The sequence below is a fragment of the Zonotrichia leucophrys genome, chromosome 7 (genome assembly GCF_028769735.1).
Source record: "Zonotrichia leucophrys gambelii isolate GWCS_2022_RI chromosome 7, RI_Zleu_2.0, whole genome shotgun sequence".
Lineage (NCBI taxonomy): Eukaryota > Metazoa > Chordata > Aves > Passeriformes > Passerellidae > Zonotrichia > Zonotrichia leucophrys.
The window spans coordinates 15782825-15808974 of NC_088177.1; the positions used below are offsets into that span (position 1 = coordinate 15782825).

Below are 26150 nucleotides of genomic sequence, written 5' to 3' on the forward strand. Positions count from 1 at the left end.
ATATCTGTACAAAGTACATATACATTTCCTGTGTTTTAAGTTTTTATTTTCTATCAAATGTGGCTGTTGTGTTAGGATAGTCTTTGTTAAGGAAATGTCCAAGCACATGGAAAAGTGACAAATTAATATTCTGATATTGTAGAGAAAGGATAGTGATAATGTTTGGAGGTATAGGAATGGTACTAAGTATTTGCCACATTTCTGTGATACCTAAATCTGCATTTCTCAATATACCTGGCTTTAAAAATCCATATTGTGGTTTATGAGAGCTGAGAGTTGCAATTTGGTAACTGTGCTTTTTAATCACAGAGCATCTGCTTTTCCTTGCAAACTTCAATAACTCTGATATTCTAACGTTAATAAAACATCTTGCTTCAATTTTATCACAGATGCAAAAATACTTCTTGGAAATGAAGAATAAGATGCCTTCTTTATCACCAATAGATAAAAACTGGCCTGCGAGGCCTTACCTTTTCTTGGAATCAACTCACAAGGAGCTAAAGAGGATTTTCCATTTGTGGAGGGTAGGACACGTTCTGGTCCAGTCTGTGCAGAATTTCTTCCCATGATTTTCAGCAGTATTGTTCACAAAGGGTCTATTTTTAGGATGTGTTTCCTTCGATTCCAGCCAGGATAATTTTATTTCTTTGGAAGGAGTAGGTTTTTTGATCATTGCCTTTGGCCTGTAAGGGATATAACTATCCTGGCTGCTCCTTTCTGGGGCTAGGGAGAGAAGTTTGCTTCCTGCCATCAGCCTGTTAATTAATAGCTTGTAATACTTGTGTCCATGGCCAGGACTTAGACCAATGTTGGAAGTGCTGGGTGGAATTTTTTACTTATGAGCTGTGGTTAGATGAAATTTGTTTTGGATCTTTGGACGGAGAGAACGGCGAGAATCTGTACAAGTGCTGATGGGATGTTTTACTGATCTTGTGGGCTGTGTTTTCTTTGAATTGTCAAGGAACAGTTTTTCTTTCTGAGCCTGCAAAACTCACCCTGTCAGCTGTGTCTTTTTCTTCCTCTGCCTACATAAACTTCCAAAATTATGGAACTGTATGCATATTTTTGTGAACATTTTTAGCGCAGTCTTCCAATGAATTAGTCTCATAGATGAAGCTCATGTTCATACTTACAGGAGATGTTTTATATATTGTTTCTGATGTAATTCAAAAGTATCTAGAATGGGTGAGGAGCAAAACACCTCCCCTGTTTGTTATCAGTGGCACGTAGGATGGAGCTGAATCACTTCAGAAGCATACAAAGAATGTGCATCTTGAGCAATGAGCAAACATTAGTCTGTGGTGCTGTGAGATTGGGAAAGATAATTTTATGGTTTGTTTAATATATCCTGTTTTGTAGTGTAAAAAGTACAGAGATCAGTTCACAGATCAGCAAAAGCTTATATATGAAGAAAAACTGGAAGCAAGTGAACTTTTCAAGGACAAGAAGGCTTTATATCCAGCCAGGTAATGACTGATTCTGCTGCTTTTAGTGTACAAGATATTCAATATCCTTACATAGATTTGGGAAACTAAGCAGGATTTTGCTTTTCATCTTAAGCAGGAAAGTGCATTTTCCTTGCTTGACAACATCCCTCCATCATTTGCCTTTACCATCCTGAAAACTGACCTCAGTTAGAAGCAAACTTAGATGCTGCTACATCCACCAGTCCTGTGATAGCAAGAACTTCCGCCCAAAATCCATGGTGGTTTGTTGTTCTAACTCTTCTTGACATAGTTATGCCTTGCAAGTTTGGGGAACTTGCAGGTGGGAACAACTTTCATCCTTTCCCCTAACTCCCTTCAGGCTGTTTCCTGCAACAATAAAGGTAGAGTGAGCAAGAAGGCTCAAAGTGGCAATGTCACTCACTCCCAGGTCAGCTGTGCTGGGGAGCTCTCCTGTGTTCAAACTAAAAGTAACTTAATAGTTAGATACACTGGTGCATATCTTTTTGCAAAGATACTTAAAAGAAATTTCTGTTTTCATTTTAAAATATTTTTTCTTCTTTGTTTTTTTTTCTTTTCATAATGTGAAATCTCTGCAAATAGGTATTTTGGATTCTCAGATTATTGAATTCTTTAAAACTGACAGATTCTTGTCATTCCTATCTACAGAGCCAGCATTATTCAAGAAAGTGCAGTAGTAATATCTAATTTTATTTAAGGAATACACTTCTTTTGGTATGCAGTAAAACTGGCAAAAGAGAGATATGATGTCCTTTATATAAGTTGGCTTATACTCTTTGAGTGAATACAAGCTTATAAATTGTGTTTTTTCTTGAAAACAACTATCTTGTCCATCTCGAGGGAGTTTTCTCTTAGAAGCTGTAGTTTGAGCTGAGCAGGAACACATAGAATGAGAAGCAAGGTTCAGCAGAGGGAGGAACAGGAATCTGCAAGAGTTTATGGGAACAGTTCCATGCATGGACAAGCTCTGCCTGTTGTTTGTGTGTTTCCTTGGTTTTGTGTCATTTTTTTATTGAGACATTTCCTGTTTTCCTGTAATGGGCTCAGTGTACATTTCTCTTTTTTTCCCCTTCAGTAGATCACTTATTTAATGGCTATATATGCTAGCTTGTGGTTTATTCCTTATTTGCTTTGGGATGTCTTTTTATGCTGCAGGGAAAAGAGAAAGATGGTGCCTTTGGATTTTCCTATGAGCAAGCAGGTTTTTTTAGGTTTTAGTCAGTATGCATCTGCTCAGCATAGAGCTCCTTGGAAGGGAAGGAATTATATTTATACTCCTGGTTTGGTACTTTTTACACCAAGGCTGAACAATGAAATAACCTGCAGCAAAATACACACACACACAGATATTTTTTAGAAATTTATATCTATATCTATTTATATATGTATATATATGAGAGTCATTTTTATCCAAGACATTTTTAAGTGGTATATGTGATAAGAGAACTGTTGATTCATTTTAGTTTTAGCTATGACTTGTCATCATTTGGTCAGGGATGAAGTCGACATGGAATCTACTATTTTGCTGACTATGGTTTCCTACTGCTAATTAATAAAAACCAAAAAAACCCCAAAGCTCCAACGTGGTGGAAAGTTGGAATGCTTTTCCTGCCCTGTATTCATTTAGAAACATTTCCATCTCTTTTTGTCTGGTATTCAGAGCTGATTAGCTCCTACTGTTGTTGTTTTTTTTTTTAATCAGCCTAAGGGTAGAGAAAATTACTGTATAAAGTTTCTGATTAATTAGTATGATAATGTTTCATAGGATGTGGCTAATTTTCTGTCTGCAGTATAATTATTTAAGGAGAAAGAGGGACTTGTGGGTACTAAACTTCCAGTATCCTTCCTCCTCTTTCCCATCTCTCTGTGTCCCAGAGATGCAATGGCAGAGGCAGTGGTGTTCCACATAATGCACTGGTTTCTCCTGGGCTCCAGTCTTGGCAAAGCTTTGCATTAATGCTTTGACTGAAGTTAAATCACCGTTTTTAAAGTGATTTGGAAACAAAGCAAGCAGTGACAATTCATCAGTTCTTGGTCTGTAGGGAAGCCCTTATTTTAACACCCCGAGGTGTGTAAAGATGGGGGAGTTTGCAAGAGCAGCAGATCAGCAAGGAGCTGCTGCATATTGCACAAACAAGAGCAGATCTTGAAGGCAAGTTCATGTCTGTCACTGAGGTCCTGCCTGTCAGCATCAATAGTGTCTCACTCCTACTGGGGTTTTATTCTCTGCTTTCACAGAGACTCTCACTGGGTGATTTCAAATTACAATTGCCTGCCCGTGCAAGGATGTTCACGTGTCTGATATCCAAAGCAATTGGGCCCATTTTGGTGATAGCTTTCCCTTCATTCACCATCACTGAAAATGATATTTGGTGCATCTCCTCACGAAGCCTGTGCTGGTGTCAGGTTTGCTTCTTGCCTGGGTTTAACTCGTGTTTCCACTGCAGTGTGGGGCAGCCGTTCCAAGGGGCTTACCTGGAGATCAGCGAGAACCCCAAGTACAAAAAGCTCAAAGATGCCGTGGATGAAAAGATCATTATTGCAGAAGTTGTCAATAAGATCAATAGAGCCAATGGGAAGGTAATCACATGCATTTGATTTATCCAGAAGGGCAGACCATTTTTGGTACAAATACATTGAAAGCAAGACTCGTAATAGTCTGAGGTTTTTTTAAATAATGCATATTTTTAAGGGCAAGACTGGAAATGTTGGTTTTATGTAAATTGTTGATTTTAAACACCTCTTTTAAATTTACATAAAGATTACTAAAATCTTGTTTTGTGGTTTCCAGCGACTTTTCCAAACAAAAAAGGTATCTCATCAGCTGGTAACAGACTGTATTGTGTCACAACTAAATGTAATGTCTGTACTTGGCTAAGATCTTCTATTTGACACTTAAAGAAAGTAAACATTTGTAGAGTATCTTACTCAAGTATTTAGAAAACTGAATTTTTCAAAGTCCACGCTGTCAGTCAAGCTCTGATTATCAAATTTTATTATCTTTTAAAATTATGAGTGGCATACTCTGCTAACTTTACCTGTCTTCCAAAGCTCTTTGTAAGGAAGAGGCAAGTTTCTTGTATCATTTGAATAAAGCTGTTAAATATGGGGGGTACCTTTTTATTCTGCCAACATAGAACACATTTTACATTTAAACTGTACTTATTAAAATAGGAAGTATTATTCTGCTTTAGTAAACTTAATTGCTTTCACCGTATCTGTCTGAATGAAGTAGTACTAGAAGTAGTAGATGTCAACTTCTCAGCTGTAGATGTCATTTATGCATTTCCAGGAGTGAAATTAGGTTGCCCATTGTTGATGCCAAGTTAATTTTCTGGTTTAGAAGAAACTAATTAAATGAAGACAATATCTTTCCTGTATTTTCATAGGCTACAGCTCTCAAGATTAAAAAAAAATAAATAATGAGCTATGGTTCTATGTGCTTAAGGCAGCTCCTTCTTAATTTTAATAAAGATTTTATTCTTAAAAAGTTTACAGGAGAAAAATGTGTATGTGGATTAAGTTCTCATTTCTCTTTCTTACTATTTTCTAAGATAAATTTAAGAACACGCATTTCATGCTTTAAAAATATTCATCTTTTTAAAATAGGAATGCTTATCCTCCTAAAGGGTAATTACAAGAGATAAAGGGAGGAGAACATAACTCTGAAAAGTACTTACGCGATTTGTGTTGCTCTGCATCATAGTTTTGGTGAATAATGCTCAATAGAGAGACTTAGTGTGTGATGATTTTCCTGGAGATTTAAAGAGCATGAGAAATGAGGTTATCCTGATTTGCATAGTTTCAGAGTTTGACTTTCTGAATTTTACAGCTGTAAGCCAGTAATTAAAGGAACTGTTTATACCTAAGCATATGTGCCAAAATGAGCTAAGCTTCTCAGTCTATAATTAGACACATAAGTAAATCTGACCTGATTTTAACTGATCTGCAGCTTTTACTGAACATCAAATGTTCACATTTGCTAATGTGGGCCAAGCTTTTTAACTCTGTGAACTCCTTGGAGTCTTAGTAGGTGCTCAGTGAAAACCATCTCTCTCCTCACGTGGACAATGATCTGCATTTTTACATTTTCACAGGCTGCATCCAGGATTTTCTTATTAACCAAAAACAACGTTCTGCTCGCGGATCAAAAATCTGGGACTATCAAGTCAGAGGTTCCACTGGGAGATGTTACCAAAGTGTCCATGAGCTCCCAAAATGATGGATTCTTTGCAGTGCACCTCAAGGAGGTTGGTCACCACTCCATCACTAAATAATATGTTTTGTGTGCAGTGATGTGAAACCTGTTTGTTAATTATCTTGTGGCATTAAACCAGAGGGGTTTAGCTTGTAGGCTTAGAAATTTATTGAACTTTGCCATAGCTGAAAAAAATTTTGATTTAAAGCTACTGAAGCCAAAAGAGAACAGTTTATTACATTATGAACGATCATTTAACTGTGAAAATCAGAGTTTGTGTTTCACTGCAGTCTCTTCAGGATCAGAGTTTTCCACTTGTAATATGGTTCAGGTGCCTTGTGCCAGTGCTTTCCTTACATATCCTGGTAGAATATTTCTCTCTTCTTTATGGATGCCAAGAAGTCTACATTGAGACACAGTTCATTTGTTACTCAGTTCTAAAGAGCTTAGCTCAGTGCTATATTTGCCTCACTGCAATGTAACCACTGCTCTGCTAAAATCATTAAGCTGGCATCTGTATTCTAGCCTAAATGAATTTGAAGACTGTTATATACAGTGTCTTTTCATACTCACTGCCATCATCCTAATCCTGGTGTTGGTAATTTGCTTTTGTTCCTTTCCACAAGTATTGGAAGCTTGCTGTGATGTATGCAGACAAGGGATACAGAAACAGTACACTTGTAGGAAAATGAAGATGACCCTCCTTTAGGGCCAGAAGGGATTTTTTTTTCACCTCTCTCACCTGATTAGTAGATTATTTGGGTGAAAATGGTATTTTGATCCTATACACTGCATTGCAATCCCTATTTAATTTACAAGACAAAAGATTGATGTTTCCTTAAACTGGGAAGAGAAGACTCCTTGTAAACCCTCCTGCTTGGCTGCCATTTAACCACACTCAAGGTTTTGGTAGTCCTAACTGTTTTCCTTCCTGTTTCAGGGTTCAGAAGCTGCCAGCAAAGGAGATTTCCTGCTCAGCAGCGATCACCTTATTGAAATGGCCACTAAACTTTACCGCACTACCCTCAGCCAAACCAAACAGAAGCTCAACATTGAGATATCTGATGAGTATGTTTCTTGTTTGCTTAAGAGTACATTTGCTTCAGTGCAGCATGCTAAAAAGTCAAGTATCTGGTGTCAGAATAACAAAACACTGTAGTGTAGCTAATACTTCTTTTCTCTTGACAGAATACTTGTAAAGAAGGATCCAGTTTTCAGTGTGTGCTCTTTTATAGTATTCATTTTGGCTTTTATGTCCCTGAAAGTCATTACAGAAAATGGGCTTTTGTTAAAGTGGTTTCAAACAGGGCTGTGAAGCACAATTGCTGCTGTAGAAATAATCAAGAGTTACTACATTTGAGAGAACAATTTTGCATGTGACTGAAAAGTTCACAGATTGCTGTGAGATATTTATAGATTAGAGTGGACACTAGGTGCCAAGTTCTTCTGAAAACAACCCAAAAAGAATACAAAGCCTGTCCCCAATCCAATGCAGGTTTATGAAGCTCTGTCTCTCTTGTGAATTTGTAACAACCTATTGTTGGTGGTTTTTGGTTGTAAAAAAGCTTTGTTTGATGAAAAGTCTGCATCTCAAACTAATATTTATTTCTGATCGGGACAGTTTCAGATTATGGTCCTAAATAAGGACTGCCCTTGCAGTGTTTTCAGCTATGGAATAATGGCATTTTGTGTGAACTTCTAAAGTTTGTTGAGTAAGAGTCTCCCATTTAGTCCACCATTGCCATGTGCCACTTTTGTTCTGTGAAGAGGCCCCTCTTTTCAGTAATGTTGATTAGGTGGATTTATTCACTTTGAATAAAGAAGAAAAATTGGAGCCCTTTAACAATGGTGAAGTAAATTTCCTGTAGGCAAAAACTGAACCATTTTATCTGGCTATACCATACTGTGTGTGTTTTAGAGTAATGGTAATGCATACAGTTTGTATCTGTTCGGATTTGAGGATTTATTAAAAGGCTAATTTTGGTCTTTCCTTGAAAATAAAATCTGCCATTTTCCTTTGTTCTGTTACCAGATGTCATTTAATTTCCTCAAGAGTATGTGGTTTTTAGTCTCTAAAAGAGTGTGGCTATCCCCAGTAAGTTTCTAGTTTAAGGGGGGCTACAAAGGCACAAACTACTAAAGCTAAGTTTAAGCATGCATTGCACTAGTCTGGACAGCCTGCTTGCCTAAGGTCTGGAAAACAGCCTGCTTTCAGGGAGTCTTGCTTCTTGGGATGTGGTTTTGTTTCTTCTCTTGCAAATTAAAAACACTCATGTGTGTACTGCTATTGAGTTTATCCAGACTAAATAATTTTAAGCTGTTCGCAGTCCCATCTGTGTTGGTGGTGAAGCAGGAGTCTTCTCCCTGCTAGAGTTTAGACACAAGCACAACTAGGGATTGAGGAGAAAATGTGGCCTTATTTTGACTACCCTGCTTTTTGGGAAGAGAGCTGATGTAAGAGTGCTGTTGATGCAGGGCTCTGTGGAGGAGGAGACACACCATTCACAGGCATAATGTCGGAACAGTGGCTGTAGGAAAATGCAGCATTGCTGACAAGACAATGGCTGTAGGAGCTGCACACATTTTTGGGGTGCAGCTCTTAATGCTGCCCCCCAGAAATGCAGTGCTGAGCAAGGTCTGAGTGCCTGGGCTGTGCAGCAGGAAAGCAGGACCCAAGGGCAGCTCGGCTCAGCAGAGGCCACTTCCTCCCCTGAGCTCTGCCGTCAGCTTGATTTGTGGTTTCCGGCTGCAGAGCAAATTCTTTGAAGTTTTTGGCCTCTGCTGGAGGACTTTTTAAGGATGCTAAAAGGGAAAATCAGCTGTATTACAAAGGACTTTTTAGGTCAGCAAGCACTGCATGTGAGCCAAGAGGCAGCACTGCCTTGCTTATTGCTTTTAATCTCACTATCTAGATCCGTGAGAGGTTTGAGGCTCCGCAGGAGCATGTTGGGTTTTTGTGGTGTTGTTTTTTTTTTTTTAAAGCAATTCTCCATATTCAGTGAAATTTCCCTTCCAGTAAAAAGTGAAGAGTCAAATCCAGATTAATTTGCCCTGAACTGTAGAAAATGTCTAAATTTAGAGATTGCTGGGCAGGAAGTGACTTTTCCCAGTTGCCGGGCAGGGGGCTATAAAGGCTGACTAAGGATTAGACATATGAGAGCTGCTGAAATACCAGATGTAATAAATTAAGCATAAATCAAGAAGAAGAGAACTCCCAATGTTGCTGCAGAAGTGTTGAGCTTCCATGAAAACAGAGAAGTCCCTTTGGCCAACAGTGAAGTAGTTGGAAATTGTCTTTGCTGCATTTCTGGTACAAGAGAAATTCTGTTTCAAACTGCTTTTTTTTCTAAAAGAACAGCAAACTAACTTGTAAAATGTCCACAGTTACAGCCAAATACCAATCATTAAGAGATACAATCAGAAGGAAATTCTAGCCATACCATAACCTATGGCTTTTTTATTTATTCCCTAACTCTTTATTATTAATACAGAGCTGAAAATGACATCTTTTGGAGTGATGCTTAGAACCAGCAGGAAAAGGCTTCTGCTCCTCATGTGTCTTTTTTTTTCTCTCCACACTTAACTAAAGTTTTTACCCTTCCCTCTCTTAGGTTCCTGGTCCAGTTCAAACAAGACAAAGTGTGTGTGAAGTTCATACAAGGCAGCCAGAAGAATGGCAACATCCCAACTTGCAAGCGAAAAAACAATCGGCTTCTCGAAGTGGCTGTCCCTTAACTGCAGCTGGTGACTCTGCCTTTCATGGACTTGTTTCTTTGTAATAGTGCAATTTTAGTGGTTTGGTTTTGCTATTTTTATCCTTTTCTGGAGCTGTTGATGGCTAATAGCTTTAGAAACCCTTGGCAAAACATTGGATCGATCGACTTTGAAATCTTTTTGTTCATGCCAGAGTTTTAACCCTCAAAACGCAGATTTTTATCCAGTGAGGCATTTTTACCAGCTGGCACATATCTGTCATACAACCAATCATTCTCTTTGTTTAGCAGCCATATTTTAGTGCAGCATATCATAAACCCACATATTAATGGTAACTTACTCGTATTCCTTAGACTAGAGATGTGCTTAACAGGAATTATACATGGCCTGGATGCTGGGTGGCCATTTGTGCCCGGTGTCCTTTTATCCCAAGTTGTCCAGGTGTCTGTCAGGCTCCTCATGTCCTGCCCCTGTGCAGACCAGCAGAGCAGAGGCTGATAAAACAACTTCTGCACATCACACCAGGACCTGTGTAACTCAACCTTCTGGTCAGTACAGCACACAGACATCTAATTCTGCAAAATAGAAGGAATAGATGATTGCACAAGCAGCTACATGCATAATTTTATAGTTAAACATGCAGAGATTTTGAATCAGCATTTTTAATTAGGTCAGACGTTTTTAATGACTTTATAAAGTAGAGATCAGCAGAATTAAAGAAGCTTTTTCTTTTTTTCACTAAAGCTATAAAGTTCAAGGCATATTTTCTGTTCTGCTATTCTTCTTTTAAATTATGAGTTAGGATTAGAGCCTGAAGAATGCAATAGTATTCATAACACAAGTAAATGCTAGTTATTTAAACAGTTAGTTATCAAGTGAAAGGTTTGAGCCTTTCTTTTAAATATTGGCATGTACAATGTGCAATAAAACATACGTGACATTTTGTGAGATTATTTATAATACACTTTTGTGTGGAAGAGAGCGGATTGGTGCAGACTGCATAGACAATGTAGGGGTTAAAATAGATCTGTGTTGTTAATTTGCAGTTTATAGAGTGTACACTACAGTTGTCAATTTGGGAAGAATACTTAGAATTAAAAAAAGAAAAAAATCCTTAATTTGGGGGTCTGTATATAAATTGGTATTATGGTAATAAAACTGTTCTAATTCTGTGCTGTTTGGTACTCCTATGTTATAACCATATTTTTGTACTCCAAACTATTTTATATAACTCGTGTGCCTGATGTAAATGCGTGCACAGAAAATACAATCAAGGGCCGCATTATAAACCTTCAGTGTAACTGATTGCACTTAATCTTTTATAAGCCAGAAGCATTAGCTGAAATCCTTGAGAGGAGAGATGCTTTTCCAGAGGGAAGGAACTGCTCACGTGAAGGGTTTGTGGGATGTGACTCTGTGATCTGTGGAGAAAGCGCCTTGTATTTTTGCAGTCTGATATGCGACAGATTAAGGCCCTGGCTATCTGATGTGCAGTGCTGGAAGTCCAAGCATAAATAAAAGAAAGAGAAAGAAAAGTTCAGAGTCTCCTTCCTCTCCCGGTGGGGATGTGATGTGGCACTCATGATGGTGATGTGATGAAGGCTCCTCTGGATAGTTCAAGGTTAAAACAGTGTTTACTGCAATAAGTGTTCAAGTGCTAATGGTCATTAGTCTGAAAAATACAACTGGTTTGGGTTACACCACCCTCTGCTTTGGGATTAAATGGTTTTCCTATGATTTGGGTACAAAGCAGTTGTTTTAACAGGATACTTCAATGTTGCTGTTAAAAGTCCATCCATGTGACCTTGAAAGGTGCGAATAATCAAAATATGTATTTCCTAAACTGAGAAAAAGCTGCCTCTTCCCTCTTCTAGTAAATGAGTCAGGTTAATAGTTTAATAAAATTTAAATAATTTTACATGTATTGCAATTACAGATGCTTGCAAAGGAGATTTTAGAATTGATTTGTGATGCAAAATTATGGTACTTAAAAGGAATTATTCCATTGCCTTAAGAAGACAGCACATAATGATGACAATGTGGCATTTAAAACTCCTAAATCCTGTATTAGAATTTCTGCTTGGGGAAGATTGGAGATTTGGTTAAACTGTTCACTCTCTTGGAAACCTTACAGTAAGAACCACATGAAGAAAATTATAAAAATTAATAAAAAAAATTAAGGAAAACAAACATTTGAAATCTGATGTAATTCTGTAGTTTCTTGCAGGTAAGAAATGGGAGAGTGTGGATTAAGAACATCTGGATGTGTGGCCCATGAAACTAGGTTATTACAGGATAATATTAGGGTTTTTGTCCCATCCCAGCCAGGTCCAGTACACATCCCTTCTATTTTATTGACCTTTGCAGCAAGTCATAATAGCCATACCTGCAAAAGACTGGAAGAGGGACAAACTCCTCACCTTGGTTTCTCTTGTTTCCTTTCTTTTTCTGGACTCCAACAATTCCTACCTTGCACATTAGCTGGTACTTGGTGACAATTATCTTTTGACTCTCGAATACTTCTCAATGTACAGAGCAAGTTTTGCTGAACATGAATTATTAGATATTGCTCAGAGAGCCATGGTATCTTGCTGTTTAGATTTAAGTATCTTGGATGTTGAAAATAAAAATGCAAGGTCACTTTACTACCTAGCTTTTCTTTTTTGTCCCTTTCTTCTGTTTTCTTTTATCACTGTCTGCCAAATGGAGTTGTAAAGAGAAGAATATTCCTCCTATGGTGCTAACCTTACTTTTGCATCCTTTTACTTTGTAACTGCTATTCTTTCATCTCAAAGCTGGGCAAAGATCATTAAGAAAAAAAATTGATGCATGATGATTTCTAGAATCAAATAAAATTCTGTACTTAGACCTATGTTTTCTCTATATCTGTATCCTTCTTACTGTGAAAAGAGCAGGTGACTGGGTTTTAGATTAATTGTACACAACACTGGTGTGTGATGTGAAGAAAGAAGAAATTTTAATTTTGTATGTGATTCCTCAAGAGGCAGCCTCAGTGATTCACAATAACATTTTGCAGTCCTTTCCTCATCATAATTTTTGCTGAAAATTCTACAAAATCAACTTTTCTAACATTAGGCTTTAGACCAATTGCCTGAGAACGATATTATAGCCAGTTAAACCTGATTTTTAAAAATGGCTTTGTGCCCCAAACCTGTCATATTCCATGTATTATGTCTTGTGATTTGTTTCTTCTCCTTTTGTGCTTAACAATTCTGTCCTGATTGTTTTTTAATATTTTTGTTCACCATACAAATTATGGAAGAAACTAAAATGTAAGATCAAGAAAAGCATATTCAGTTTTAATTTGTGTTCCTTTCCTTTGGCAAAATGAAAGCCTTTTTCTATGCGTTTCTGGGGGGGGCAAGGAAGATTGAATTCAAAATTTTTATGTGAAAGGAGAAAATTTTCCCTCAGTCTGTGTAAATGTCACTGTTAATTCTTAAGCTTTTAGATCCTTAATCTTGAAGATTCCATATTCTGTAGGAAATTATCATGATTATTTTTAAAGGATTGCTCTGTAGTGTGATGGTGACGGGAGATGGACACACCTGTGCTGCTTTGGGCACTTCCCAACAAATGTTTCAAAGACAGAACTGGAAAGGACCCTGGGGATGCTGAGAACTCACACCAATGTGGAGCAGTGTGAATTTGAGGGAATCTCTAGTATGACCAACAAATGAGTTCTGACCCTCCTCCTGTCTAACTTCCCTCCTTAGTGTAGTGGTTTTTAGCTTACACAAACAATGATTATAATTATGAGGGAAAATTGTTTGCCAATTGTTGTAAAACTCCTCAAAGTGATCAAAATTTTCTGGATACTGCTTTGGTATGTCACTGTCCCACAACCTTCCAGATGAAATGTAGCTAAAGGTTGGTGTCATGTAGTGTGATCTTGCAGCCATTCCAGCCCAGGATTTGGGGGTTTGCACTGCAGACCTGTCTCTCTGCAGTTGTGTGATCTGCTCAGAGTTTCAGGAGACTTAATTGAGGCAGTGACATCCTCCTCATATGTCAGTCCCACTTACAGTGATACTTTCCATGGTCTGACTCACTGGAGTGTTTCCTCCTGGACTTGAAGGTAAAGGGAGGTTTAGTGCATGGAAAAAGTTAATTGGCAGAGCAGAACTTGCTTCTGGTGAAATATTGAGCAGTAGGTGTGAGCAGTGGCTGCTTTGAACACAGACTGTTCAGACATGGCCAGAACTGCCACGTTCTGTCTCGCAGGGTGGCTCTGCCCACAGCACTCCCTCAGCAGCACCAGATCTCTCCCTTTCCCTGGGCTTCTGAAGCAGAGTGGAGAGAGGATTGTGGAGAATTTACAGTTGCTGTCAGTAATTGTGGAAATGTGTTTCTATGTAGGTTGGGGCAGATTTGCTTTGGGCAGTCTCAAAAAAATAGCTGGAATGCAGAGGAAAAAAGTAATCCTATGAATTTGTTGGTTTTAAGTAAACACATTGCTATTTTATGTTTGGCTGTGTTTGTCTACAGTAAACTAGTGCTATTTAAAGAACTGGGATTCTGATATCTACTTAATCTCATTATCAGCTACAACCAGTTCTGCTCCTGTTCCCTTCCAGCCATGGATGGATTGAGTACTCAGACTTTAACTGAAAATGAGAGGACAGTCTGAGACCATGGAGTTAACTTTGCTTAGAAGCAATTGCTGAAACTGAGTCCTAAAACTGTTAAGAAAACAGATTGGCTCTTTTCTTCATTCTAAACCTTTAAACCATTGATATCTGGCTATGGAGTGATCAGGCAAAATGATGAAGCATGTGGCAAAAATGGCTTTATATGTGAATGAAAAGAAACCTCAAAGAATCTGGATCTTGTTTCTTAATAATTCAGCTGGTTTCCAAGGCTGCTCCCTGCACTCAGCCCAAGGTAATGATATCTTTGCTGTGTCACATTTTGCTGTTTATGGTATCCAATTATTTTAAAAAACACCAAAACCTAAAAAACCCAAAAATAAAAAGAGCACCCAAACAACTAAATATTCTTGTGGCCATGTGGGAATGTTCTTCTCTGGAAACATGGCAAAGTGCTGGGGATCTGCAGGGAGTCCTGGAGGAGCCTGGGACTTCACTGGCCACTTTCACCTTCACTCTCTGAAACACTGAATGCCTTTAAGCTCTTCTCTGAAAGTGCCACCTGGTGGGTTTTTCCACAGTGAATGGGGATTTTTACTGCCTGGCAATGTCCTCTCTGCACATTATGAATTCTTTCCCCACCAGTGTCTTGATACTGGGTGGTCTTTGAGATGCTGGATGATGTTTCCTGCTCTGGCTCACATCAAGTTCTGATTTCCCCCCACCCTGTTCCCTCCTGCCTTTGACATTCCCTGCAGTGATAAAGGGAGGCAAGTATCTCCAGGATACAGCAACAACGTATTCTTTTAAATTATTCCATTATCTACCACTGCATCTTGGCACCTTGGTTGCAGCTGAACATACAGGAAATGTTTTATTTCCCTTCCAAGAGCTGTTTTTAACGAGAGATGCTTTGTTCCCTCTCAAGTTACCTTGTTAGCTGTGTGGTATCACCAGTATTTCCCAAAACTCTGACAAAAAGCAAACCTGAAGCGTGAAACATGAAAAGCTGCTGTTGCTGTGTGCTCTGTCTCTTGCTGTTAGAGGAGAGATCTCCTCCCAGTGATGCTGTGATGAGTCTCTGCTGGTTTAATTCACTGCACGAAGCCTTCGAGGTTGCTGTGCGTGCTTCTCCTGGCTGCAAAAAATGGATCCATCAGAATATCAAACCGACAGTTTCAAACTGTGATGCCAAAAGGAGGGAACTCATTTTTAACTGATGCAAAGGAGCATTAAATAGCTGTGAATACACTCAGGTATCTCTTTACTTGCTAGCATGCTGTATAGTTATGGGAAGGAATCTTGGCATAAGTTTAAACATGGAGACTCAAATTGGAGATGTTCAGAGCAATTCTGTCTGATTGATTTCCCCAAAAGCTATTGATTGTTATTAAAAATTAAAAATAAAGGCCAAAATTTGTGGCTGAGCTTGCAGTGGAAGATCCTAAATTTTCATTACATCAGAAACTCCTTAATATCATATGGGGATTGTGGCCTTGTGATGGCAGGTTCCTGAGTTTTCATGAATTGTTCTGGGGATGATTTAAAAAAAGAATAATTATTTCTGATAAAGAAAAAAGGGCATTTGTTCTAAAGATTTGTGGCACTCGGTGCCATGGTTTAGTTGAGGTGTTAGGGAATGGATTGGACTTGATGAACTTGAAGGTCTCTTCCAACCTTGTGATTCTGTGAACAAAAAGCAAACCTACAGCAACATAAGTGTAGGAATGTTTCCAGCTCATAGTCAGCTCATTACTGGCACAGTGTTGTTCTCCTTAATCCTTTATTTGAACATTATTTAGAAATGTTGTGTTGATATGACCTGCTGTCCTACATGTGACTGGCTGCAGGGATGTGGGGTTTGATCCTACCTGTGTGGTTTTCTTCTGCTGGTGAGGAGGCAGGATTTCTGAGGGTAAAACAAACAAAACAAGAGAACAAACTGGAAAAGGAAAACGGGGACTGTGAGCCATTCCATGCTTCAAGTTTCAGTCCTGCAGAATCATGGACCAGTCTGAGTTGGAAGGGCCATTAAAGATCTCTAGTCCAATCCCTGCCATGATGAGCAGGACTTGAACTACATGAGATTGCTCAGAGCCCTGTCCAATGTGACCATCTTCAGTTTTTCTGTACAAAGAGGGTGAGGAAAACCTTTTCAAAGAGAGGAGAGCATCCTTTCCTACTGTCAGATTCTGGGGTGCTACATCCAGCCAGGGTGGAGCAAAACTAGATTTGATCTATTTTTGGTTACTGTGCTAGTCCTGATCCATGGTGTTATATGGAGGCTTCCCTTGTCTTTGTGGCTTTCTCCTCATGTTTTGCACTCCCAGATATTCCTTCCATCACATTCCCCCAGTGTGCCCTGCTCAAGAGGTCTGCCTGTTTCCCCAGAGTCTTGGTTGTACTTGTACAGATTTTTCTAGAATCTGATGTAAGGAGGGGCATGAAATTCTCTCAGAAAGAAAAGCAAATCCAAAGCAGGGTTTGGGTAAGGGGCACTTGGAAAAGGTGCAGGAGCTGCCAGGCATCAGGAGCTTTCTGTGACTGCTGAATTGCAGCCACCAGGGTTTAGCTGCTTTGGCTCTTCAGTCTTGAGGACCTGGGCTCCAAAACCCACATATCAGGACTGGTGCCTCACAGGGAGCTTGTGAGGTCTGACAGGATCTTCTGGAGTGTGTCACTGCTCAGTTTAATGCCAACAGCAACCTGAATGAGTGGGAAATATATTTGGTGGCGGTGCAGCACTGAGGAAATGCTGTCCCTGCAGTTCCTGGGAAACTGCTTTTGGTGTCCTCAGCCGGAGTGTGTGAGCATATGTGCTTCAAAGAAATGAAAATGGGGGGGAATGTGGGCATCTTCCACCTGGTACATCCACTGGATGCCACTTCTCACCATCTAAGGGATGTTGTCATGTTGTTCCTTGAAGATTGTGTTTTTGTGGAAACCATACTTCAAGTTTCTTTGTTCTTCATTTCTTGGATTGTTGTGCTTGCAATATGGCATAAAGGTCACTTGGTTTTAAGGATGCATCTTTTTTCTTGTGAAGAAAATGTAAGTTTACACATTTTTGTTTCTTTTTTGAATGAACTGGCTACTAATGGAGTTGAAAACCATTCTCAATCTTGGGGGAAAAATGAAAAAAAAATGGATCCTAGCAACTAGAAGTAAGATTTGTATTTATAGAAATGGCTGGAAAAGTAAGATGGAGGCTGTGGTTTCACATTTCAGCATGAGCTGAACCAGCACGTTCCCTGCCACTGCAGCACCATGGTCTGGCCCTTCCTGGACCCTTCAGTGAGCCAGGACTGTGGGCTGCAAGGGCTGAGAAGTGACCCTGTGACAGGAGCTCCCTGGGGGACACAGGTCCCTGTGCAGGGTGGGACAGGGGAGAGCACATGGGATCTGTGACTCTGGCTAGGCGTGATGCACAGCCAAGCACTGGGATAGCAGTTGTGCTTTCTGCAGCCATGGCAGGTGCCAGGGACTTCATAAGCTCTCTTAGAAGACACTGTGTGTCAAAATCTCAGATTTTCTGACTTAAGATAGGCGCACATCCCAGAATTCTTCCAGCCATTCTTTGAAAACACAGAAAGGAGAGGAAGCAGTGGATACAGATCCCGCTGCAATGTCACCATCTCAAAGCATGGTTCAAAGTCTCTCTGTGCCCTGGTGCTGACTTAATACAAACCAGTCCTGGGTTTGCACAGCACTGGCTGGGCAGTGCTTGGAGCAGCAGGGCACACGTGCTAATGAGCCCAGCACTTGGCAGCCACGCAGGGAGGCCAGAAGTGCGAGGCAGCAGGTGGGGAGTGCAGCCCACTGTGCCATTGCACCACATCCGCCTGGGTCACTCAGGGAAATTAGGGATGAACATGAAATTAATGGCTGCGTGAAACCTTCCCCCTCCCAGACGATGACAAAATTCTCATTGGCTTTATGGAGGCCAGAACCTCTCCCCATTCTCATGTAGGTTTGCTGTGCGGACACTGAGCAGCTCATTGCAGAGCTTCCAGCTGGGATCATAATGTCATTTCCTCTGCTATTTCCCTGGATTCCTTTTTCATATGTTCCCATTCCCTCCTCAGGCATGCTGAAGGACTGCTTTGCTAATTTACAATTTACCTGCCGGACAGCTCTGGTGGAAAGGTTGCTCTGGGTTTCCGAGGAAATCACTGCACTAATCAGAGAGCTGGTGTGTACGGCTGGCACGGAGCAAAGCACGCGCCTCCTTTTCGGCTCTGTGCATGCACTATCCAGTGTGCAAGCTTTGGCAGGAGCCCTCGGGCTGGCCAGCCTCCAGGCCAAGGATCACATCTCCTGTCCCTAGGGAATGTGGAGTTTAAATCAAAGCAGCTCAGCGATGTGGGGAATGTACCACCAGCAGTCCCTGACTGTGCCCTTCTTCAAAGCAGGCGGTGCCCGCTCTCCACGTGCTCGTGGCAAACACAGGCAATGCTGCACTGTCAGGCTCCGCACTTGGCTTCTCCAGCCAGCTTTCTATGCACAGTCTGACAATGGTGTGGAGATGGAAGGAAGGAGAAGAAATGTGGAGAGGCAGCGCAGCGCTGGCACGCTTTGAAAGCTGTCTCCTTAGTTCCAGATGTTCTAAATCACATGTGGAGAAGTGTTTGTGGTCAGATGCTGCTTGAAACTGATTGTTCATAGTCTCCTGAGACAGCCTGTGACAAATTGAATAATAAAAATGCTGAAAATAGCATAGTTATTCCCTGGAAAAGCAAAGTTCCCACAATCCAATAAGCTGGGAAAGTTGTTGAACTTTCTTTGGACACAATGTGCTCTTTTTCTGTGTATGTTCTTCAACTTTCCACGGGTCTTCGGGCTTTTTCCTTATGACCCTTCCTCTTCTTTTGAGCCACAGGCAGCCACGCTTCCAGCCTCCCCAGCAGCAGCTGAACTGATCACCAGCCTCCACCCTGAAGAGCAGCCTCCTGCACCCCATGAACCTCATTGTTTGCTCCCTGGTTGTGGCAGGTTTGTCTTTGTAGGACATTTTTCTTAAACTGCTGGGAAAGCTGGCTCACAGGACACCTATTGCTGAAATCCTCACCACAACAGCCCATCCTGGCCAGCAGCAGTGCTCTCCTGGCCTATGCCATTGTTGATTCCTTTCCCATTAGTCCACTTGTGGCACCACAAGGCACAATCCTGACCTTCCATCCATCCTCAGTGCATGGGCAGCCAGGGACAACCACCGTGCCAGGGTTTGGTGCTCTGTGTATTCTCCCTGAAGCAGGAGGCTTGAGGTCAGTGAGTGCCCCAGGAGAGCTTGGTTAGGGCAGGTCCCTCTTGAGAACTTTATAGTTTAATTAGTGGAAGTGGGGGTTTTTGTGGTGAGAGGAGATTTGCCACAGGCTGCTTGTGCTGCAGTAGTGAATTCCATTTCTGGTAGCAGAGGTGATAAAAGCCATGGGTAGTGACAAGATGTGGAAATGTTTAGAGTGCCCAGAGTGAGACTGTGTGTGCTCTGCTAGCCAACAGCAGTCCTTATCATTTGATGGATGCTAAATAAATACAAGTGACTTGAGTCTGTCTACTACTGGAAAAATGTCACCAAAACTACCCTTCTGTGTGCTGATTTATCTATTTCTCTGGTACTGGAATTAGCTATAGATCCTGTCCTGTTCTGGCATGAATTGCAGATCTGCAGGGACATATAGTTAAAATTTTTCATGCCAATAGATTTAGGGGAAGGTCTTGCAAATATGGGCTCACCTAAGTGATGCATTGTGATGATCTTTTTGTGGGTGATGATTTTGACCATAGCTCAACATAGCAATTTGTTTTATCTGACCATTCATTCTGGAGCCTGGCAATGTTTGGACTTCTAGCAGAGCTCATAACTGAGGTCATCAGCATTTTAACACGTGGACTCAGTTAAAGTCCTGACCCTACGTGCCAAAGTCTTCTCTGATGCTTTTTGTTCAATGGAGTATTCCACTCACCCACCAACCTGCTCACCCAGACCTCTGCTGCTCCTGTGCTGCCAGGCAGGTCACCAGCTGATGCCCATTTTTGTGTCCTCCCTGACTGCTGTGGGGCTGTGGAGCTTTGTAAGTGAAGCATCTGCAGTGCAACTATTCCTCCCCCACATAAAAATCTGAGGCGTGCAGAAAATTCAGGGGTAGAGTAAAACCAAAGAAATGGAGCAGGGTGCAATGAAAAACACAAATGTTTTAGGAGTGCTATAGCCAAAACATGAGAGGCTCCAGTTTCGCAATGAAATTAAGTTTGTGCTGAGCTGTTGGTCTGAAGTTTAGTTCCTGCATGATGTGTTGAGAATAGCATTTGCAAGAGATTTAATCTGCTGACAGACTGGTGCTCTGTCCCAAAACCACCAGCACAATTCTCTCCATGACTGTCTCCTACCAGGCACTGCCTGAAATAGCCTAACAAAAGACAGAAAAACTGGCTGTGTTTTTTCAGCCACAAAGATGAAATGCAGAAGATGATGGCTGCCGAAAGGCTACAGTCTCCACTGTAGTTTTCTCCTATAGTTTCTCCTGCCATGAGTAATGTCTTGCACTCACATCTTCATAGTTAACCATGCTGCTGAGTCAGAAATTATTGTGTGATCAGCTCAAGAAGTACCAAAGTGACTGTGCTGCTCACCCAGGCTGGCTGAGCCCTGTGCCACCACTGCTGTCACACAGGCTGCCCATCATCCCCCATCCTCCCTTCTTGGGCTTAGGAGCTCTGTCCTTGCCTATGTCTGGGCCACCCTGGGTGCTTCCTTCACCAGCAGTAGTTCTCTTCCACATGGACATGGTGGTTTCTGGATCTGTTGTTTGTTGGGACTCACTTTTGACATTTCTTCCCCTATTTATCATAACTTGTGTGTTTGTTTGAAGACTGGTGTGAAGCTTGCTAGTAGGTGCAACCCTCCCATGGGTCATTCTTCCAGCAATTCCCTGGCTCCATCAACAGTAAGTAAATAGAGCTCTCAATACTGGAAAAGATAATTGGCCATGTAATGCACAGAAAGCAAAACAAAATTGCTTTCCTCAAGATGTATTCATCAATTACAGCTTGCCCCAGATGGTGCAGCTTGAACCATTTTCTGGACAGGGAGAAAAATGTCGAATAGAAGGGGAGCTGTTTTTGTAATAAATGACTGGGTGCATATGTGCATGACTGCATGGTTTAGCTCTTCCATAATGGGTATCCTATTAACATGCTAATGAACATGCAAACAAGAAGCCAAGGATTATCATTATTTTTGAGACAATAATGTGTATTTTGGGGTTTTTTTACTTGTAATTAATGAGAATGTTGTCTGGTCTGCTGGTGTCCCCTGGGCTGGTTGTTGCTCAGCCAGAGGGAGGTGGCAGCCAATGTGCTGCACAGATCCTGCCTCTCCTCTTGGCAAACTCCAGTTTGCCTCCACCCACCAAATCTGCCATGTACTTGTGGAGGAGCTCTATCTTACCAGCCTTCAGGCTGGCATGCCGAGGTCTGAGGTAGCACCAAAGCCAAGCCAGCTGCAGTGAAGGCTCCATATGTATTTTTAATGAAGTTTTTAATGGAAATTCTGTGTTTCTCCAGAGAATGTAATGACAGGACAGAGCTGTGCAGAGTATTCTGATGAAATGATGCAGCCAGTTACAATTCCAGTGGATTGCTGCAGTTCATGAACAATAAGCAAAGTGACCACATGGAGGAGGAATGGTCAGGGATTTCTGAAAGGCTGATCTGGAGGGGCTCAGTTCCCTCAGCTACTATTTACTTTAAAATAGTTTAATGGGACTTGAGAGCTCTCTTGGTGAGATCCAGCTTCTCTGTAAATATATTCCTGTGAAGGAACAAGGTGTTCTGTGACCCTGCACTGGCCAGGTGACACTGCTGACACTGCGGCCATTGACCTTGTCACATTGTTGGTGTTAAATGGGTCTGCTAAGGGGCATTTAATTAGTTTCCTTTTATTTTTTTTTCTGTTTTCCCCTCAAGAATCACTTGTATTGTAGAGCACACTGAGCTGTGCTGCTCAGAAATGCTTCTGTGATTCTCGGTGATGCATGAGGCAAACATTCCTGTGGTGTCTCACTCTCTGCCCCCTGTGAGGACACCTACAGATTGCACACTCCAAGAGAAGGTTCCCTCCTGTGACCAAGGTGCCTCTCATTTATGAAGTGAGACCTTCTGAGGAAGACATGATCAATAAAAATATGACAACTGTACTCAGGATCTGTCCCAATGGGGCTCCTGTGACATTTACAATATAATGAACATCTGCCAGCTGAGAGGAAGAAATAACATCACAAATGTCTTTCAGGGAATCTGCTGGTTGCTGCTGTGGCTGATAATAATGTGAGAAGGAATGAAGGAACACAGAGTTCCTGCCCACCTTTGTGTGGCTCTTTTACTTCACAGAGAACCACCTAACAGCCATGCTCAGGTCCCCATGTCATGTTGCCTCCTGTAAGAGCAGAAATATCCAAAATGTAATGAGCAGATGGAGGCACTGCTTGCTGTCCCATTTTTTAATGGGTCTAGAAAATACAGTTATTTATCACCCTTGCAGTCAAACTCATGGAGAAATGCATCTCCCTGAAACAAAGAATATTTGTCACTTTGTAGCACAAAAAATTGTGTGTTTGTGGGATCACAGGGTAATTCCTGCAGGAGGGCAGGCTGGAGATATCCAGCCCAATGTGCTGCTCAAGGCAGGGCCAACTCTGAGACCAGACCAGGAACTTTGCCCCGTTCCAGGCCCTTGGAAACCTCCAAGGACTGAGATGCCCCAGCTGAGGGCCTCCTGTGCCCGTGTTACATCTTGCAAGTGCCTCCTTGGCTCTTCAAAGGGCTGTTAAATGCAGTTAGGAAATTTGGATCCCTTATTCAGAATGTGGGGAAGAAGCTCCACCCATCTGTTTTTGTAGTCTATTTCCTTTCATTCATTTACAATATAAAATGAAGTTGATCTGGAAACAGTTTTGGAGAGGAAAATCATATGACTTTCCAGACCATCAAGTATTTTTGAATTTATTATTGCTTGAAGACAGAGTCATGATCTGGCCAGAGGGAGGTTTTGAAATGTAATGTAAAATGAAATCCCTTTGGCCTGAGGTAAGCCCCTTAGCCTGTGCACTGTAACACAAGGAGAATATTTACCACTTGGTGTAAGAGCAAGGATTAATGTGTGCTAGGGGCTGTGAAAATGAAATTATTATTAATAGAAAGTTTCTTGTTTGCAAGGAAAGCTACGTGTGCAAAGACCTGTTCTTTGGTGAGAACCTCTTGTTAACTTTTTAAAATTATGCTTGATATAACCAAAAGGCTCAAGACAGGAAATTCTCCCTCCATATCTCTTCTGGCAGACAACTAAGAGTAGAGACCTGCAGAGATGATGAAAAGAGAGGATGAGGAGATTTTCAGCTGAAGAAGGGCTGACACAAAGTCATGGAGACCCAAACTTGGTGCAGGGCGCTCTAGAACAGAGCCAGGAGGATTCCAGGTCACTGGAGAAAAGGCTGCTGGCACTGAAGGCTGCAATTCTGGAAAGGTTAATGTGTTCAGGCAGGGCTGAGCTGGCTCAGTTGCCTCTTGGAAGCTTTGCCTCTGCAGGGAGGCTGGGTCATGCAGGAACAGTGCCTGGATAATTGGAGCAGGTCACTGGGAGCCTGGCTTGGCTGCAGGCACTCATGGAGAGCCCTGGGAGAGGCAGCCCTGAGCTGGGGCAGGAGGACGTGAGGTGTTTGATTACCTGGCAATGTTTTCCCACAATTCATGAATGCACTTATCTCCAGAGCTGGGTAATGTGTAGACTTTCAAGTAGCTGAGTCCTGAAGCTTATCAGACACATCAGCCATGGCCTAAAATCTTGAAAGCAAATTTTGCTTAGCTGAAAAGGGAGCTTTAATGTCAGTGTGCAGGGAATTACCTCCCTCCCTTTCATTTGCCTGAAATAAAGGCTGTATTTCAGGCAAAGTGATGCAGAATATGGACAAAAGGGCAGTGGGAGGAGAGTTATACTAAAGGTCTGGAACATGTCTTTGAAATTTATAATGCTCTTTTAAGATTAGATGGGGTAAAATTGCTTCAAGATGATCTCAAGAAAACACTAAACACTCTATTCTGCTGAATATCCTTTTAAGAGTCCCTCTGATTGATTTGAAGACACGTGTAAAAATCTGAAAGATCCTTCAGTGAGCCTGTCAGTGACACAGAGCACCATGGCAGCCAGCAGGAGGGCTGTGGACAGGGTAATGCTCACACCATGCAAGGAGCCAGGTGCTGGCACAGCACAGAGCTGCCTCATACAGGCCCTGAACATTTCCCTCCTTAACCTTGGAGAAGGATTAAATAGCACATAGTTATTTGTATGGATTGCTTGGTAGTCAGGTTCCCTATGGAAAGTTATTTATTTGGTGCTGGTATGAAACAGGACCTTTCATTTCCAGGTTGCACTGCCCAGTATATTCCACACAGCCTGGGCAGGACAGAGTCACACTGCAGATGAGTCTGGTGGGGCTGATCAGGATATTTGGTAAGCCAGTGTGCTTAAAACCTGCTTGTTCTAAGTCCATGGGCTGTCCCATAAACACAGGGCTCTGCGTTTTGTGGCCAGGATAGTGGGGCTCAACTGCCAGCAGTCAGGGAAGGGGTGCTTCTATCAACTGTGCACTTCCCAGGAGGGTTAAAAAGGTTAAAGGTTAAAAAAGTTTAAGGTTAAAAATTTTTACCCTCCTGAGGAGGAAATCAGCTTAGGGAAGCACCAGGCTGAGCACATGCAGAGGCCTCTGGAGGGGAGGGGTGCTGGCAGAGCCATGAGCCTCTGCCTCATCCTGCTCAAAGCCTCTGCTCCTGCCCTCCTTCAAAACTGATGTCCCACTGGTGCAAATTAGATAAGAATTGGCTCTGGGTCTTTAATTGTGATTTTTATTTTTAATTTGCATAATTAGACGTGTAATGGACTATTTCTGCAGCCTGGGGGCTGCTCTGAGGTCGTTAGTGCTGGCCCTGGGAGATCACCATCTGTCTGCAGAGGGCGAGGGCCGCGGGCAGCCCGCAGCCTCCTGTGGCTCCTTCAAACCTCTCCCCACTCAAACCCCAGCTGCTTTCCCAAGCCACCCAAGGGGGTGCAGCCTCACAAAACATCAGTCATCTGTCCCAGCTGATGTCCTCAACAGATGCAACCATTTAGGAGAATGTGGTGCTAAGGGGAGATTAATAGGGTCTAAATTTTAGAACGACTCCCACTGTGTTAGCTTTGTCTTTAGAGAAAGAAGATTGAGATGGAGCAAAAGGAGAAGCAGTGCAGCAGAGCCAGGTTTGTGCTTCCCAGATCGTGGGGAGGTACCTGGAGTCAAGCAAGGCTGGAGGGAGGCAGTAGACGGAGGTGGACAGGTACTTGGAGGTCCTGGGGCATGGATTGGGAAGAGACTGACAGGGTGGCTGGAAGGAGAGTAGAAAATGAAGAATTGAACCTTGCTGAAAACTTCACTTCCCTGACATCCACCTCCTTGCTTCCCACGTCCTTTGGACACCTCTCCTTCTTTTCTATCCCCTCCTGATCCTTCCCAAGCCTGTTTCCACAGCCCTGGACACCCTTTGTATCCCATTACTCTTGGCTGCTGCAAGTTCTATTTTGCAGCTGAGAGAAGAACAAAATAAATCTTCATTCTGGGGGTGGCAAAATTCCCTGTAGCCCGCATGCTGAAAAGCCTTGGGCTGGGTCTGCTGCCACATCTTGTTCTACTTAAACTGCTGCTTTTAATAGGCCCAAAATGTTTATTTTGGGAAAGGTGTTTCCACCTCCTCCAGCAGAGCCATGTGCACTGGTTTGTCCACGTCAGACATGGCCTGGCCCCAGGCTGTGCTGCCAGGCCTGTGCTGGGTCAGCTCATGAGGCACCATCACCATCAAACCACCCAACTGGACATTTCCTCTTAGAATTCTGTCCAGTGGAAGCTGGAGATTGTTTAGAGTGGGTTTAAATGTCTCATGAAAGCACATTTCAGATGCCAGCTCTTATCTTTAATTAACCCTTTAAAATGGGCCTTGCCCATAAGGATCCATAGAAGATTTTGGGGGTTGCATTAAGAGTAATCGGTATTTTTTCACATTGAAGCTGGACAGCAGGAGTTAACAAAGTGGTTCGCCTTTATGCTTTTATTTGTTTTCCCTTTCAAGTTTTCAATGGCC

The 26150-nt window shown here is 41.8% G+C and overlaps 1 protein-coding gene across 4 annotated transcripts in view; it reads left to right on the top strand.

Moving 5' to 3' along the window:
• MYO1B (myosin IB) overlaps positions 1-12246 on the top strand; it is a 107238-nt gene extending 94992 nt beyond the window's left edge. For all 4 annotated transcript variants that reach the window (XM_064718007.1, XM_064718009.1, XM_064718008.1 and 1 more), the window contains 6 exons: positions 390-524; positions 1360-1466; positions 3914-4046; positions 5564-5716; positions 6605-6732; positions 9276-12246. In XM_064718007.1, the coding sequence (XP_064574077.1) occupies positions 390-524; positions 1360-1466; positions 3914-4046; positions 5564-5716; positions 6605-6732; positions 9276-9399 (780 nt within the window). In that variant the 3' untranslated portion in view covers positions 9400-12246. The remainder of the gene's footprint in view (positions 1-389; positions 525-1359; positions 1467-3913; positions 4047-5563; positions 5717-6604; positions 6733-9275) is intronic.
• Positions 12247-26150: the final 13904 nt, after the last annotated feature.